This window comes from Marmota marmota, unplaced genomic scaffold (genome assembly GCF_001458135.2).
Source record: "Marmota marmota marmota unplaced genomic scaffold, marMar, whole genome shotgun sequence".
Taxonomy (NCBI): Eukaryota; Metazoa; Chordata; class Mammalia; order Rodentia; family Sciuridae; genus Marmota; species Marmota marmota.
This window is the reverse complement of record NW_026000174.1, coordinates 66,265,169-66,278,703: the sequence shown is the minus strand read 5'-3', so window position 1 is coordinate 66,278,703 and position 13,535 is coordinate 66,265,169. Positions and strand designations below refer to the sequence as shown.

Here is a 13,535-nt window from a genome sequence, read left to right as displayed (position 1 = left end):
CTTTTTTTTTTTTTTTTTAAAGAGAGAGAGAGAGAGAGAGAGAATTTTCTAATATTTATTTTTTAGTTTTAGGCGGACACAACATCTTTGTTTATATGTGGTGTTGAGGATCGAACCCGGGCCGCACGCATGCCAGGCGAGCGCGCTATCCCTTGAGCCACATCCCCAGCCCAACACTTGTGCTTTCAAAGCCAGACTTAGCATTATTTGATTCCTCCTGTTAGGTAGTTCACAAGTTTTACCTATCTGCAGAAACAGGTGAAGAGTTCCGTGGCCCTCCTGCCACCGCAATGGCTAGAGGCAAAGTAGCCTGAATTCTCGCCTGCTTCTCCACACCTGCTTTTTAGCCTCCTCCAGACAAGGACCCTGGATATTCTTGAGCTCATTCTCCCAAGTTTATCAAATCAGGTGAAAGGACCACGTTCTAAGAACCCACCTGGCCCACAGGTGACACCAGTTCAGGCCAGCATACAGTCTCTACTGCTGATGCCCAGACCCTCCTGATGGAGATGAACTTTCTGGTCAGTGCTCTATGGGGACGATGCCCTCCAAGCCCTGATCCCCACCTCTCCCAAAGTGCACCTCACTTCTCAGTGCAGCGGGCATTCAGCCCTACTCACGACTTCTGCTGGGGGGTTCTGAACAGGACAGTGCAGCTTAGGGTTTGAGAGGGAGCTGCCTGTGACTCCATCTCACCAGAGAGGGCAAGACCAAACAGATTCAGCCTGAGGTGGATTTGTTCAGGACTTACAGAATCTCAAGAGAACTGAAGTGGGAGGAAGCTGTGTGGCGGAGGGTGCAGACCCACTAGAGAAGGCAGGCTGCCAGGACTCACCCACTCACCCACCCACCTCATGTCACCTCGTGACATCTCTTTACCTGCAGGCAGACTGGGATCATTTCCCTTCAGAAAGGCCATAACCCTCATCTCCTTGGGCGTGAGTGCCCCTGGCCCCTACAGTTCCTTGCCTGGACAGAGGCCTACCAGGTATCATTAGATATAATCTGTTAAAATGGGCTTCTGACGCCATTTCCAGAGTGGGGATAAGATGCAGTGACCCCAGGTCAAGCCTGGTCAGCGGGCCCAGGCTAGAGCCCTGCCCTGCTCTTGCTACTCCATCCTTGGGACAGGTGGCCTTCTGGCTCCCACCCATGACTATCTTCAAGCCCTCCTGCCCCCAGGCTTGTTCTGGGAGGCCCTTTCCCCAATGAAGGCCCACACGGAACTCTCTTAATTAAAAAAAAATAATTTATTGTCAACAAAGGTGATATATACAACAGGAAAAGAGGTGAAAGGGAGAGTGGGGGTGAATGGAGCCCCTCTGCAGGGATGGAGTGGGAAGAGGTAATGGAGGCCTCCTAGTGTAGAAGCCTAAACAAGTGGGGGAGGAGAGGTGTCCCCCGAGGTAGTGGGACTCAGTTCAAACCCCCTCATGACCACCTCTGTGTAAGGCACTGTGCCAGGGGAGAATGGTGGGGGGCCAAGAGAGGGCATGAGGAGGTGCAGGGGACAGAGGTGTGGGTCAGTAAAGGACTAGGATAGGTGTTCTCCACTGGCCCAATGCCCTACCACACGACAGCCTCGGCCACCCTCTACCTCGGATCCAGCCTCAGACCCAGCCAGGGGCAGGCATCCTCCAGTACTCTGAAGCAAGAGTGGATGGGTGTTGCCCCACCCCTCCCTCCTGCCCTGGCACCTGGTTTTAAAACTCTGGGTGGCTGAGCCAGGCAGCTCTGAGCTATAAGCCAAAGGGGGACACTGCCTCCTCCCTCCTGCCCTTTCTCCCTCCCTCTCCAGGAAAGCAACAACTTATACCCCACTTCCTGCCTCTGGCTGCCCCCCCACAGTAGTGCTGGACTCTGACAGAACTGTGGGCCAGTCTGGGGTATCACCTGTTCCCACTCCCTTGGTGCCCCGGGGGTGCTTGGACCAATCTTGCAAGAGGCTGACCGCTGGGGGCTCCTCCAACCGCACTCGGATAACCTGGAGATCCAGTGTCCCGCGAAGCCCCGGAGGGGGATCTGGGCAGGGATGGGAGCAGAGAGCAGAGTCAGGGCCTTCCAGAGCCTGGGGTGGTAGTGACAGCTCTGCAACCAACCCACCTGTCCCCAGCTTTCCTCATCTTCATTCACAGCCCTGTGCCTGGCCCCAAGGAGGCCTGAGAACAGTGGGAGGTTCCACTCTTGGATGACTCCAGCACTGCCAGCTTCAGAGCCCTCTTGGCCATCACTGGGATGCTGCTCTGAAGCCTTCCTCCCTCATGAACTTGGGCAGAGTGGACTACCTAGGATGTCTCTTCCCCAATTCTCACCTCCAGCCGAATACTTTCACATAACCCAAGGGCAACCCTAAGGTTAAGAAGCTCTGCCTGCATGGGGGAGGGGTCAGTGGGGTGAAGAACACCCCAAACCAGCCAGACATTGTGTTGCCCACCACAGAGCTGGTAAGTGAATACGCAGAACAGAGAAGAGCACTGGGCAGACAGCCCTGGGTTGGCAACTTCACCAGTCGTGATCTCCTGAGAGCCTACAAGGATCAGGTGTTGATCTTAGCAGAATGGAACCACTACTCAGAATAGTAAAGCTGGGTCTCGAGACAGGGGAAGGTGGATTACTATGGTCACTGCATAGCCACAGAAATGTCCTGTGACCTGGGCCTATGCAAAAAACAGAAAGTGGCAATTGCAAATGTTATGTATCGAAAGGGATTCTTTGCAGTTTTTCCCTCTAATTTTTAGAGACAGTTATTAAAATGTGATAGAACAGATATAATTTTGTTGTATGGTTCACCAGAGTTTTTAAGATGACTTACCAGGAAGGGGGAAAGGGATAGGGTAGAAGGGTGGTTGGATATCATCAATGCACAATGTATGCATGTATGGAAAACACTGAATCCAATTATTTGTAGAATGGTTGTGCTAATGATTACATTAAAAACAAAATGACTTATCAGCTATTACTTGGTTGTACAATTTAGCAATTTTGGGGGGGGTACTGGGATGGACCCAGGGTCTTCTGCATCTTAGGAAAGCACTCCACCATTGAGCTACACCCTCAGTCCCTTTTGAGACAGGGTCTTGTAAGTTGCTGAGGCTGGCCTTGAATTGAGAATTTCCTGCCTCAGACTCCCAAGTAGGTGGAATTACAGGCATGCACTACCACAACTGGCTGCAATTGTTTGTGTTCACACAAGGCAGTCTGCATTCTGGGTAACTATTGGCTCCTTGAGGGAAGACTGAATCCCACTCATTTCAACAATAACTTCCTGAGCAACTACTACGATGTGCACACCGCTGTTCTAGTCGCTAGGGACACAGTGGTGTATGGAGCTGACCATGTGCCTTCTTGGAATTTATAGTCTAGTGGTGAAAGCCAAAAAGGACAATCAAGTAAAAGCTGCAGAATATCACATGTGAGTAGATGCAAAGCTGCACGCACACATCAGGGAGCTGAGATGCAGAGGACATCAAGGGGCAGCTATGAAGTGAGTGGGGCTCTAGCGTTTTGGGCAGAGGGAAGGGCAAGTGCAGAGGTGGGGGAGCCTGCCTGCTGCTGCAGGACCATTAAGGCCAGTGCTGCCTGTGCGAGGGAGGCAGTGTGGTGGGAGAGGTCAGGAGTCTGGAGGAAGAATAACCAGCCCCATGAAGACTCTAGCTTAATCTGAAGTGTGATGGGAGCAGCCTGTAGGGTTCTGCTCAGATAAGTGGCCAGATCTAACCTGAGCTTTCGGCAGGGAGATGGGGTGCTGGCAAGAGCAGAGCACCTGGGCAAAGCTTGGAGCTATAGCCCAGTAGAAGGTTGCTGCCAGAACCAGGTGTGTGTAGGGGCAGGGGAGGCAGGGAGAGTTTTGGAGATCTGCTTGTGGACTGATGTGGGGTTGGAGAGGAACAGAAAAGGAGGATCCCAATGGTTTGGGAAGAACAAAGTGAAGGATGGGTCTGCCAGTTTATTGGGAAAGCGGCTGGTTAGGGTAGGCTGGCAGAGGGCGATGAGACCTGGGGAGGAGACCGGAGGTTCAGTTTGGAAGTTTAGAAGTCTTTTGAGTCAACCAAGTAGTAATATCACTTGGGGAACTGGGAGACAGGCTGGAACCAAGGAGAGATGGAGGGTAAATGTGGGGTACAAACACACAAACGGCAGAACTGTGAGCTGTATGGCTCTCCCAGGGAGCGGGGGATTTAACACACCACACAGAAACAGCGCCTATTCTGGGCCAGGGGTGCTCTGGCCACCAGGGACAACTTGATCTGAAGGAGTTCCCGTTCTAGAAAGGGCAAGACAGATAATACACTGTTTCGGGGGCGGGGATAAACAAGCAACGGAAACAGAGGCAACAGCCAGTGGGGAGGCATCAAGGCAGGCAAGCAGCTCCAGAGAACCAAGGGAAGACAGTTACTGCCAGGAAGGTGGGAGACAGGGCCACTGTTACCCCGGGGTCAAGAGAGGGAGGACCAGGGATTTCACTAAATTCATTTTATGGAAGTCAAGAGCAACCTTGCCAAAAAGCAGTTTCAGCGTGGAATGTTGAGGATGCACATTTTACTCAAGCAGATTCCAGAAAGAGAAGAGAGGCAATATAGAAAAGGCCATTATCGTTGGGGACAAATGGGTCAGGGACTAGAGGGATGGGGGGGTCAAGGGAGAAATGACAGTTTTGTTACAGGCTGATGGGGAAGAGATATGGGATGACAAGCTATGGGATGACAAGCAGAGGACAGAACTCATGGGCGTTTTTTTCCTTCTCTAGGGCTGGGGACGGAATCCAGGGTCTCGAATATGCTAGGCAAGGACTCTACCACTGAGCTACCCCAAGCTCACCCTTCTTTGGGCAGGGGTCTTGGTACATTGTCCCAGTTGATCTTGAACCCCTCAGCTTAGTTGGGACTAGAGGGTGAGCCTCCACATCTAGCCGAGTCCTCTTGTGTAAAATGAAAATTGTATCACTTTCCATAATGCTTTACTTTCATAAAATAGCATACCAGGAAAGTTTAATACATAGCAAGAGTTCAAATACGCTAGGGACTTTTCAAGCCACCAGATCTCACTAAATTCATTTTATGGAAGTCAAGGGCAACCTTGCCAAAAAGCAGTTTTGGCGTGGAATGTTGAGGATGCACATTTTACTCAAGCAGATTCCAGAAAGAGAAGAGAGGCAGTATAGAAAAGGCCATTATCTTTGGGGACTAATGAATTGCGCCAGTTCTTCCTGGTAGCAAGAAGGGAAGAGGTAGGTAAAGGATAGGTAGGGAGAGGAGGTCAGGAGAATAAGGCCTGAGATGTGGAAATGATCCAGAGCTCCAGGGACATAAAAAAGCAAGCTGGGCTGGGCACAGTGGCACATGCCTATAATCCCAGTGACTCAAGAGGCTGAGGCAGGAGGATCTCAAGTTTGAGGCCAACCTCAGCAATAAGACCCTGTCTCAAAATGAAAAAAATAAATAAAAAGGGCTGGGGATGTAGCTTAGTGGTTAATAACCCTTGGGTTCAATCCCAAGTGCCAAAAAAAAAAAAAAAAAGGCAAACTGTTTCCCTTCCTGTCCTGCCCCAATTCCTCTGCTTCCCACCCCACCACCCCTTTTCTCTCCAATTTGTGAGTATGTGCTTACATGCGTTCCACAGAGACCCACTCCTCCTGCAGAGGCTGGGACCCATTCCCCTTGTTTCTCACTAAGGCCAATCTCTGGACAGGGACTCTGGAAATGTCACCACCTGAATGACAAGTGAAGGTAGTCAATCGTCTGTCTTTTCTTTCTTTCTTATAGTACTGGGAATTGAACCCAGGGCCTCACGCATGTGAGGCAGGCACTCTACCAATGGGCCAAACCCCCACTCCTTTTTGAGACAAGAGTCTTGCTAAATTTGCCAGGCTGGCCTAAAGAGAAAAGCAAGCCTGCGTCTTGAGTAGCTGGGATTAAAGGCAGGCAGGCCTGTGCCCAGCTCAATTTTCCAATCAATTGTCACTGAGGGCTTTCTTTGTGCCAGGCACTACTCTAGGTGCTGAGGACTCAGCAGTGAACAAAAATAAAGACCTCACAAAGCTCACACTCATGGGTACACATGTGCCCTCTCACTGTGCTTCCTCCATGGTCCAGCCTGGAAATACTGTTTGGCCAAAATTTCCTAACCAGACCTCAGGGTCCTGCTCAAATCGAACACCAGCAAGAAAGAGGTTTTTCCCCCATGACTTGTGAGTGGGTCCTCTTGGCTCACTTTCTCTGCTGGCTTGGACAACACCCCACCCTCTTGTAGCAAGGTCCTTGAAAAGTTCTAGAAACCTTCCCAGACTATCTAATCTTATCTATTAGCTCAACTAATGTGACCACAGTGAATTTTTCCAATTCTCAGAGCCGTGAGTTTTAAATTGTTTAAAAAAAAAAAAGAAAGAAAGAAACAGTGGCAGGCTCTTTACTCAAATAGCTCTGGTTTCTTTTGTGTGAAAGACAGATATTGTGGACTGAACCCAGGGCCTGATGTGTGCTAGGAAATGCTCTACCCTAGAGCCACATCCCCAGCCTTGGGTATTCTGAAATGGCCCAAAACCTCAAGCCAGAGCCTTTGCTCTACTTGGAAGCACCATGGGTGCCCACCATTCCTGAAAATCTCCCTGCCTCCAGCAGTGTCCCAAGACAGACTGGGGTCAAATCACTCATGTGATTTCTTAAGATTGATTCCTTGGGGCTGGGCTCCAGGGACACTTGTTGCTACTCAGTGTCTCCTATGGCCATCTCCAACCTCCATAAATTCTACAACTGCTAAAACATCTGCCACACTGCCATCTCTTGACATCTGATTGGGTTGTAGAGTCCTATCCTTCTCTCTTTGCCCACTCACACCAAAAGATCCTAAAATCTCAGGGATTCTTTTCTCTTCTACTCACTACCCCAGACCAGTAGAGTTTCTGCACAAAGCACCCTAGGACTAGAAACAAAGACTCCCTCTGAGTATGAAACCAGAAGACCTGTTGGGTGTCAAGGTGCACATCTAATAATCCCAGGTACTTGAAAGGTTGAGGCAGGATGATCACAAGTTTGAGGCCAGCCTCAGCAACTTAGTGAGACCCTGTCCCCAAAGAAAATAAAACAGGCCAGGGATATAGAATCCCCTGGGCTCAATACTTAGTACTCAGGGAAAAAAAATAAAAACAGATAAAGAAAAGACCTATTAAACCCTAGAGAGGCCATCCATTTAAAGAAGGATCCCCAGGAGGGGAAGGAGACAGAAATGAAGCCCAGGCCAGTCTCAGTGGCACATGCCTATAATCCCAATGGCTTAGGGGGCTGAGACAGGAGGATCGTGAGTTCAAAGCCAGCCTCAGCAACTAAGAGGCGCTAAGAAAGTCAGTGAGACCCTGTCTCTAAAATAAAATACAAAATAGGGCTGGACATGTGGCTCAGTAGTCGAGTACCCCTGAATTCAATTCCTGGTACCAAAAAAAAAAAAAAGAAGGGCTGGGGATATGGCTCAAGCGCGCTCGCCTAGCATGCGTGCGGCCCGGGTTCGATCCTCAGCACCACATACAAAGATGTTGTGTCCGCCAAAAACTAAAAAATAAATATTAAAAAATTCCCTCTCTCAAAAAAGAAAAAAAAATGCTCAAGTCTAAGCAGGATGCTTTGGTCTAGAGGCAGCGCTGGAGTTGGCTCAAGCTGAGATAACTAAAGTGTGATCTATGTAAAGGGGTGAAGCCCACGTTAAGAAAAAAATAAATATAACAAATAAATAAAAGCAAGCATGCACACACCCATACAGAGCTTTGTTAAAAGACTGTTAACAGTGGGACCTACTAGTGTGCATAGGGGATCTGCAGAAGTAGATAAGTTCACCTTTTTGAGAACACCACACCGGGGAGCCTCTACCCACCTGACTAACCATCTTTCCCGGGCTCTAACTCCACATGCACATTTCCAACAAGCTGGGAAAAGGACACAGCACTTCCCAGGTGACCCCTTTACTATTCAAGAAGCACTTCCTGGGCCTGGGATGCTGTGAGCTGAGAGGGGAACCAGGTTGGGCTTCTGCCCCCATACAATGCATTCCAGTCTCAATTCTGCATTGCTTGGTAGCAGAATTATGGCTACCAAAGATGGCCATGTCCAAATCTCCAGAAGCTGGGAATGTTTTATTCCACAGCAAAGGGGAATTAAGGATGCTAATCTGCCAACTAAAAACTAGATAGGGGGGATGGGATTGTGGCTTAGTGGTAAAGCACTCGCCTAGCACATTTGAGGCTCAGGGTTTGATCCTCGGCACCACATAAAAATTAAGTTCATTGTGTATACCTACATCTAAAATAAACTAGATAGGCCTGGGAATGTGGCTCAGTGGTAGAGTACCTGCTTAGTATGTGTCAGGCTCTGGGTTCTGTCCCCAGCACCAAAAAAACCCTGATTACTCTGGGTAAGGCCTATATAACCCCGCCCCTCAAATATTTATGTTTTAGTTGTAGTTGGACACAATACCTTTACTTATTTATTTTTATGTGGTGCGAAGATCCAACCCAGGGCCTCGCCCATGCTAGTGGAGTGCTCTACCACTGAGCCACAATCCCAGCCACAGGCGTGTATCATCTTAAGCATCCTTAAACAGAGAAGAGAGAGGCAGATGACTCTGAACCCAAGACCTCTGCTGGGAGCCTCTATGAACCACTACTGGCTTTGAGGCCACAAGCCAAGCAATGTGAGCATCTTTTAGAAGTCATGCAAGGTGAGGAAACTAATTTCCCTAGAGCTTCCAGAAAGGAACAGAGCCCTACCAACTCCTTGAATATAGCTCAGGGAGACGCATATTGGACTTCTGACCTCTAGAACCATGTTTTAAAAGCCACCAAGTTTGTGGCAATTTGTTCAAGCAGCAAATAGGAAATTCATGCAACGACTGAGAAGGAACCATTTTTTTGAGACTCAGTTTCTCCATCTGAAAAAGGTGATGGGCATCTGCCCTTTAACTATAACATATTTTTGTAAGTATCAAATGAACTGCATAAAGTTTTTTTTTTTTTTTCCTTTTGTTATTGACAATTGAACCAAGGGTTGATCTACCACTGAGCTATATTCCCCAGCCTTTTTAATTTTAAGACAATATCCTGCTAAGCTGCCCAGGCTGACCTCAAACTTTTGATCAGTCCACCTCAGCCTCCCAATAAGCTGGGATTATTGGTGTGCACAACCATGCCTGGCTAGAAGTTTCTTAAAATCAGTTTTGTGTGGAGATGGGTGTGAGGCTTTTGAGGAACACTGGCACAGCCCAACCTAATGACCAATTCCAGGAATTTCCTAAGGAGCACTCAGAAGTGCTCGGCTTTCCAGCCAGCCTCCCTGGTCATTCAAATCCCATTGTCCTTATCCTGTCTCCCGGGGAACTGAGCACCAACCTCTTCTCTGGTCTCCAGGGCAGCACAGCCTCACAGAGACCAGAAGCCCAACTTTCCCCATCCTCCCTCTGAGGAGGGCTCACCTGGAGTGGGGCTTTCTGGCTGCGGAAGGCCTTCTGCTGCTTTGCCCTCCTTATGTGAGTCCTTATTGTCGGTGGCCCTGAGCTGGGTATGGGAGAAGAGCTGGAGGACAAAGCCAGGTGGAAAGCTGCCGTCGGTGAAGTGTCGGACTTCAGCTGGTGCTGCAAAGGTCTCTGTGGGTGAGTCGGGGGATGGCGGGTCTGGAGGGCAGACATGAAGGAGTTTTGAGCAAAGGAGGCCAAATCACAAGGTCCGAGCCCCACGTTGTGCTCACCAACCTAGATTTTAGTTGCAGGACTGCATGAGGGCCTGCGCCCACCACTCCCTGGCCTCCCCTCACCTGGGTCAGGGTCCAAGTTTTTGGTCATAGGTCTGCCCCTCTTCTTTCTGACAGGCTCTTCCCCAGGGGACTCCTTCCATCTCTGACCACGAAGTTTCTTATTTCCAGGCTCGGGGACAGGGGCAACTGTAAAAAAAGATCCTAGATCTATACCTGCACGCTGCCATCCCTGGGCTCCTGAGGACACCTGCTCAGCAGCAGCCCAGAATGCAGGCCTGTGCTTCACCCGGGCCCCCACTCCACCTTACCAGTTCCCCTGCTGACTGACCAGGCAGCTCAAGGGGACGGAGTCCCCTGGGCCGGATCCTTTTTGGGAGGGACGCGTTGTCCTCAGAGTCCAGGAGGACCACAATCTCTGCTGGCATCCTAGCAGAGTCTGCATTGCCATTAGGGTCTGGTTCAGCATCCCGGCCTGATTCTGAAGAGACAAAAGCCCAGTGAGCTCCCCTGGCTCCCGTGGGCGATCCCGCAAGCCGTCCCTCTGCCCCCACTGCTTCCCCCACTACCTGAGCTGGGGGGGGAGGGCTGCTCAGCATGAACATCTTGCAAAAGAGCCACTCCTTCACTCCAGGCCTCCAGAATATTGCTTTTCTCAGAGGGGCTCAGGTCTAAGGTATGGGGATGCTGTTCCAGGATGTGCATTCGAGCAGTGTCGGCTGAGGGGAAGCGGATCTCGGCTCCACACACCATGCACAGGGCCCGTCCGCTGCCTCCTGGGCTATTCCCCACCAGGAACTCCTGTTCCCAAGACACTTGTTGCTTAGGCTCCTCACAGCCATCACCAACTATCTCCAGCAGGTTGGGCTGAGGTGGTGGTGTCTTTTCCTGTTGGGTCACTGTGGAGTGAGAGGGAGAGTGCTATCAGTAAAGGCACCCATGAGCCATCATGTTCATAACAAACCTACGTAGGGCAGAGAGGGGAGTATTTCTATCATGTTCTCCATTGCACTGGACACCACAGGCACAAACCACGTTGCACATAGGTTGTGCTCAGTGTCACACTACTTTCACCTAAGTACACCTTCTTTCATCTAGTCCCAGGCCTTAGGACTACACATTTCTCAAGAGGCTATGTTCTTAAACCTCTCTAGCCTGTGCAACCCTGCTCAGCTGGGTGATGGGTATCTAACTCCAGGCCACAGTACCCTTGACGGTAAAGATGCTATATTTCATCGCATTCTATATTTACCACCTTGTCTCCACAAGATTGATAGTAAGTAAGTACACACCTGCCTGTTCCATCCCCTTCAAAAGGCCACCTAGTTCTTCAGAGCGTGCCCAGAGCACTGGCAGCAATGGCCTCGCTCCCATTGAGCTGGGTGCCATGTACACACGTGGCCAATAACCTTTTCAGCTCAACACAGGCAGCCTCAGACCCAAGGCAATCTGGCAGCTCAACACCTCTGTGAAGTGTCTGTGATCCTCTGTGGCTACACCTCTCCCACCATTCAGAAGATGGGACAAACTACAAACATGGGAGGGCTAGCACCTGAGGGCTGTGTGGAAGAGGTGAAAGGGTAGCATTTGGAAGGGATATGAGCCTTGGCTCAGAAGTGGACAACTCAGGCCCCAGGTGGATTGCACTGCTCTCCTGTGTGACTCTGGACAGAATCTTGACCTCTTAGTTGCAATAGGCTTTCTTCCCCACACTTCCCTGAACCAGCTCCAAGAAGGTCGCCAATGCTAAACCCAGAAGGCAGTTCTTCAGCTTTACCTCCTGATCAATTTCTCCATCTTGATTTTCATCACTGATAGCCAGGGACCACCTTCCCTTACTTCCCCTGTTGCTCTTAGTCACCTGTGCTGATTCTTGTCTCCTTCATCATGTCTTCTCAGATATTTTTACAGCTATCTTGCTTCTTCCAAGTCACTGCTGAAGGCAGGCAAGGTCTGTGCTGGAGCCCAGGAAGCTACCACCTCCCCTACCTAAGCACCTCATTTCCTTTTACTGCACTGTTTCCTCCCAACATAGCATTGTGTTTCACTTGTGCACTGTGTCCCCTCCACACTGTCAGCTTCAATGAGGGCACTCCCCCATACCCTGCAGTGCTACCAACTGAACCAGGGCTTTGTGTATAGGAGACAAGTGCTCTTCCACTGAGCTGCATCCCCGGCCCAACAGGGCAGATTTCTGATGGTTTGTACTTAAGTCCAGAATCAAGAACAGAATATGGCAAGTAGCGGCATTCAGGATTACCTGATATTGGACTGATTCGATCTCTAACCTGTAATCACTGGAGTATTCCAGGATTTAGTCTTTGAACCCCTTTTCTTCTGTTGGTTTCTTTCCTCTGGTTTCTTTCTCACCTATTTCCTGACCTCCAGCAGAACTCTGCCATGAAGTCTAGACTCATATATCCAAACTATTTATCAGATCTCTCCACTTGGACTTGTAACACATCTGGAACTTACCATACCATATTCTAATCTTAACTTCCAATATTACATAAACCTACACTCAGTCTCCTCCATCTAAGCAAAATATTTTCTTTCCACTTGCCTCAAAAACTTTAAATTCACTTTTTTCCCCTCTCATACCCAAATTGTTTGAGAAGCTAGTGGCTCAGAACCTTTGCACTTGCTTTTCTGTCTGCAATGCTCTTCCTCCAGCCATCTGTAAGGCTGGTTTCCTTAACTTTCTTCAGTTCTGTGCTCAAAATTCACCTCATTAGAGAAGCCTTTTCTAATTAGTCTAGGCACCAAATAAAACTCCTACTCACCCTTTCTCCTTATATTACTTTAGTATAACCACTTACTGCTACCTTACATACCATATTTATTTATGTGTCAGCTGCTGGGATATGTATGTTCCACAAGGACAGGGTTTCATCTGCCTTGTTGGCCCCTGTTACCACCCCAGACTAAAACAGTGCCTACCATATAGTAAGTGCCCAAAAAATATTGGATGAATAAACGAACCTCTAGACTTCTATTTCCTCCCTAACAGTGGGGACAGGCAACCTATGAAGGGAAGTTGAAGGGATTAACTAAGAAAGCCTTTGACAATAAGAGCAAGCACTCCATAAATATCAGTGCAAGCAGGAAAATAACGTGTGTGTTGGACTGAATGCTTTGAGAAGGATGTGGCCTTTATTTCCCTAATTTTATAACACTCCTGATTGGAGGATAAGAGGCAGTGAGTACAGAGAGAGTATATCATTATTTTTAAGTGACAGTGAATGGCTTTGCTCTCAAACTCTTTTGGGTACTGTTCTCCTCACCCAAGGAGATACTGGAAAATGAAGAAATATTCTCATTTTCAAGAACATTATGTCTTCCACAAAGATGGCTCTTTGTTTTCTTAGGATTTGCAAGCTCCTGAGGACTAAGGAAATTGGTGAAGGGGGAGGGGAAAGAGAATGTTCCCAGATTGTTCCTGGGAATCCCCTCCCATGCCTAATCTCCTTTTAGATGGCTTCTTTCAGGAAGCCCCCTGGCAAGAACTGCTTTTCCCAAACTAGGTGCTGTGCGCAGTTCCATTCATCACCCATGTTCGCTCAAGAATCTGACACCTGTGGCTTATGCAAGTGGGAGGCCTGGAGATGGGGTTGGGGGAGGAAAAGATTTATACTTGGAATTCTTTTGGAGGTTAGATAGGGCTCTTGCCTCCACCCTCCAAATCGCTCGGGATACCTAGCTACTGGGGCCTAGAGGCCGGGCCACCCCTCGGCCTAGGACACAGCCTGGTCGGGCAGGGAGACTGCAAGCTGTGGACACCCAGCGCCTCGGGGGATCAGGCCTCCC

The 13,535-nt window shown here is 49.3% G+C and overlaps 1 protein-coding gene across 1 annotated transcript; it reads right to left on the bottom strand.

Moving 5' to 3' along the window:
* Positions 1 to 1,231: 1,231 nt before the first annotated feature.
* On the bottom strand, positions 1,232 to 10,964 carry Spindoc (spindlin interactor and repressor of chromatin binding). Its single transcript, XM_048788241.1, has 7 exons — positions 10,937 to 10,964; positions 10,298 to 10,627; positions 10,060 to 10,209; positions 9,792 to 9,917; positions 9,454 to 9,651; positions 5,607 to 5,709; positions 1,232 to 2,022 (listed from the first exon to the last, which is right to left on the bottom strand). The coding sequence occupies exons 1-7, from the start codon at positions 10,962 to 10,964 to the stop codon at positions 1,890 to 1,892; spliced, it is 1,068 nt and encodes a 355-aa protein (XP_048644198.1). The 3' UTR covers positions 1,232 to 1,889.
* Between the last annotated feature and the right edge of the window lie 2,571 nt (positions 10,965 to 13,535).

Excerpts from the sequence above, each read along its gene's own strand:
- Spindoc (XM_048788241.1), bottom strand. The coding sequence starts at position 10,964 with ATGAAATATAGCATCTTTACCGTCAAGG. Across the intron at positions 10,210-10,297 it reads GCCCTCCCCCCCCAGCTCAG|AATCAGGCCGGGATGCTGAA; the intron begins GTAGTGGGGGAA and ends TTGTCTCTTCAG. Across the intron at positions 9,918-10,059 it reads CCGTCCCCTTGAGCTGCCTG|TTGCCCCTGTCCCCGAGCCT; the intron begins GTCAGTCAGCAG and ends CTTTTTTTACAG.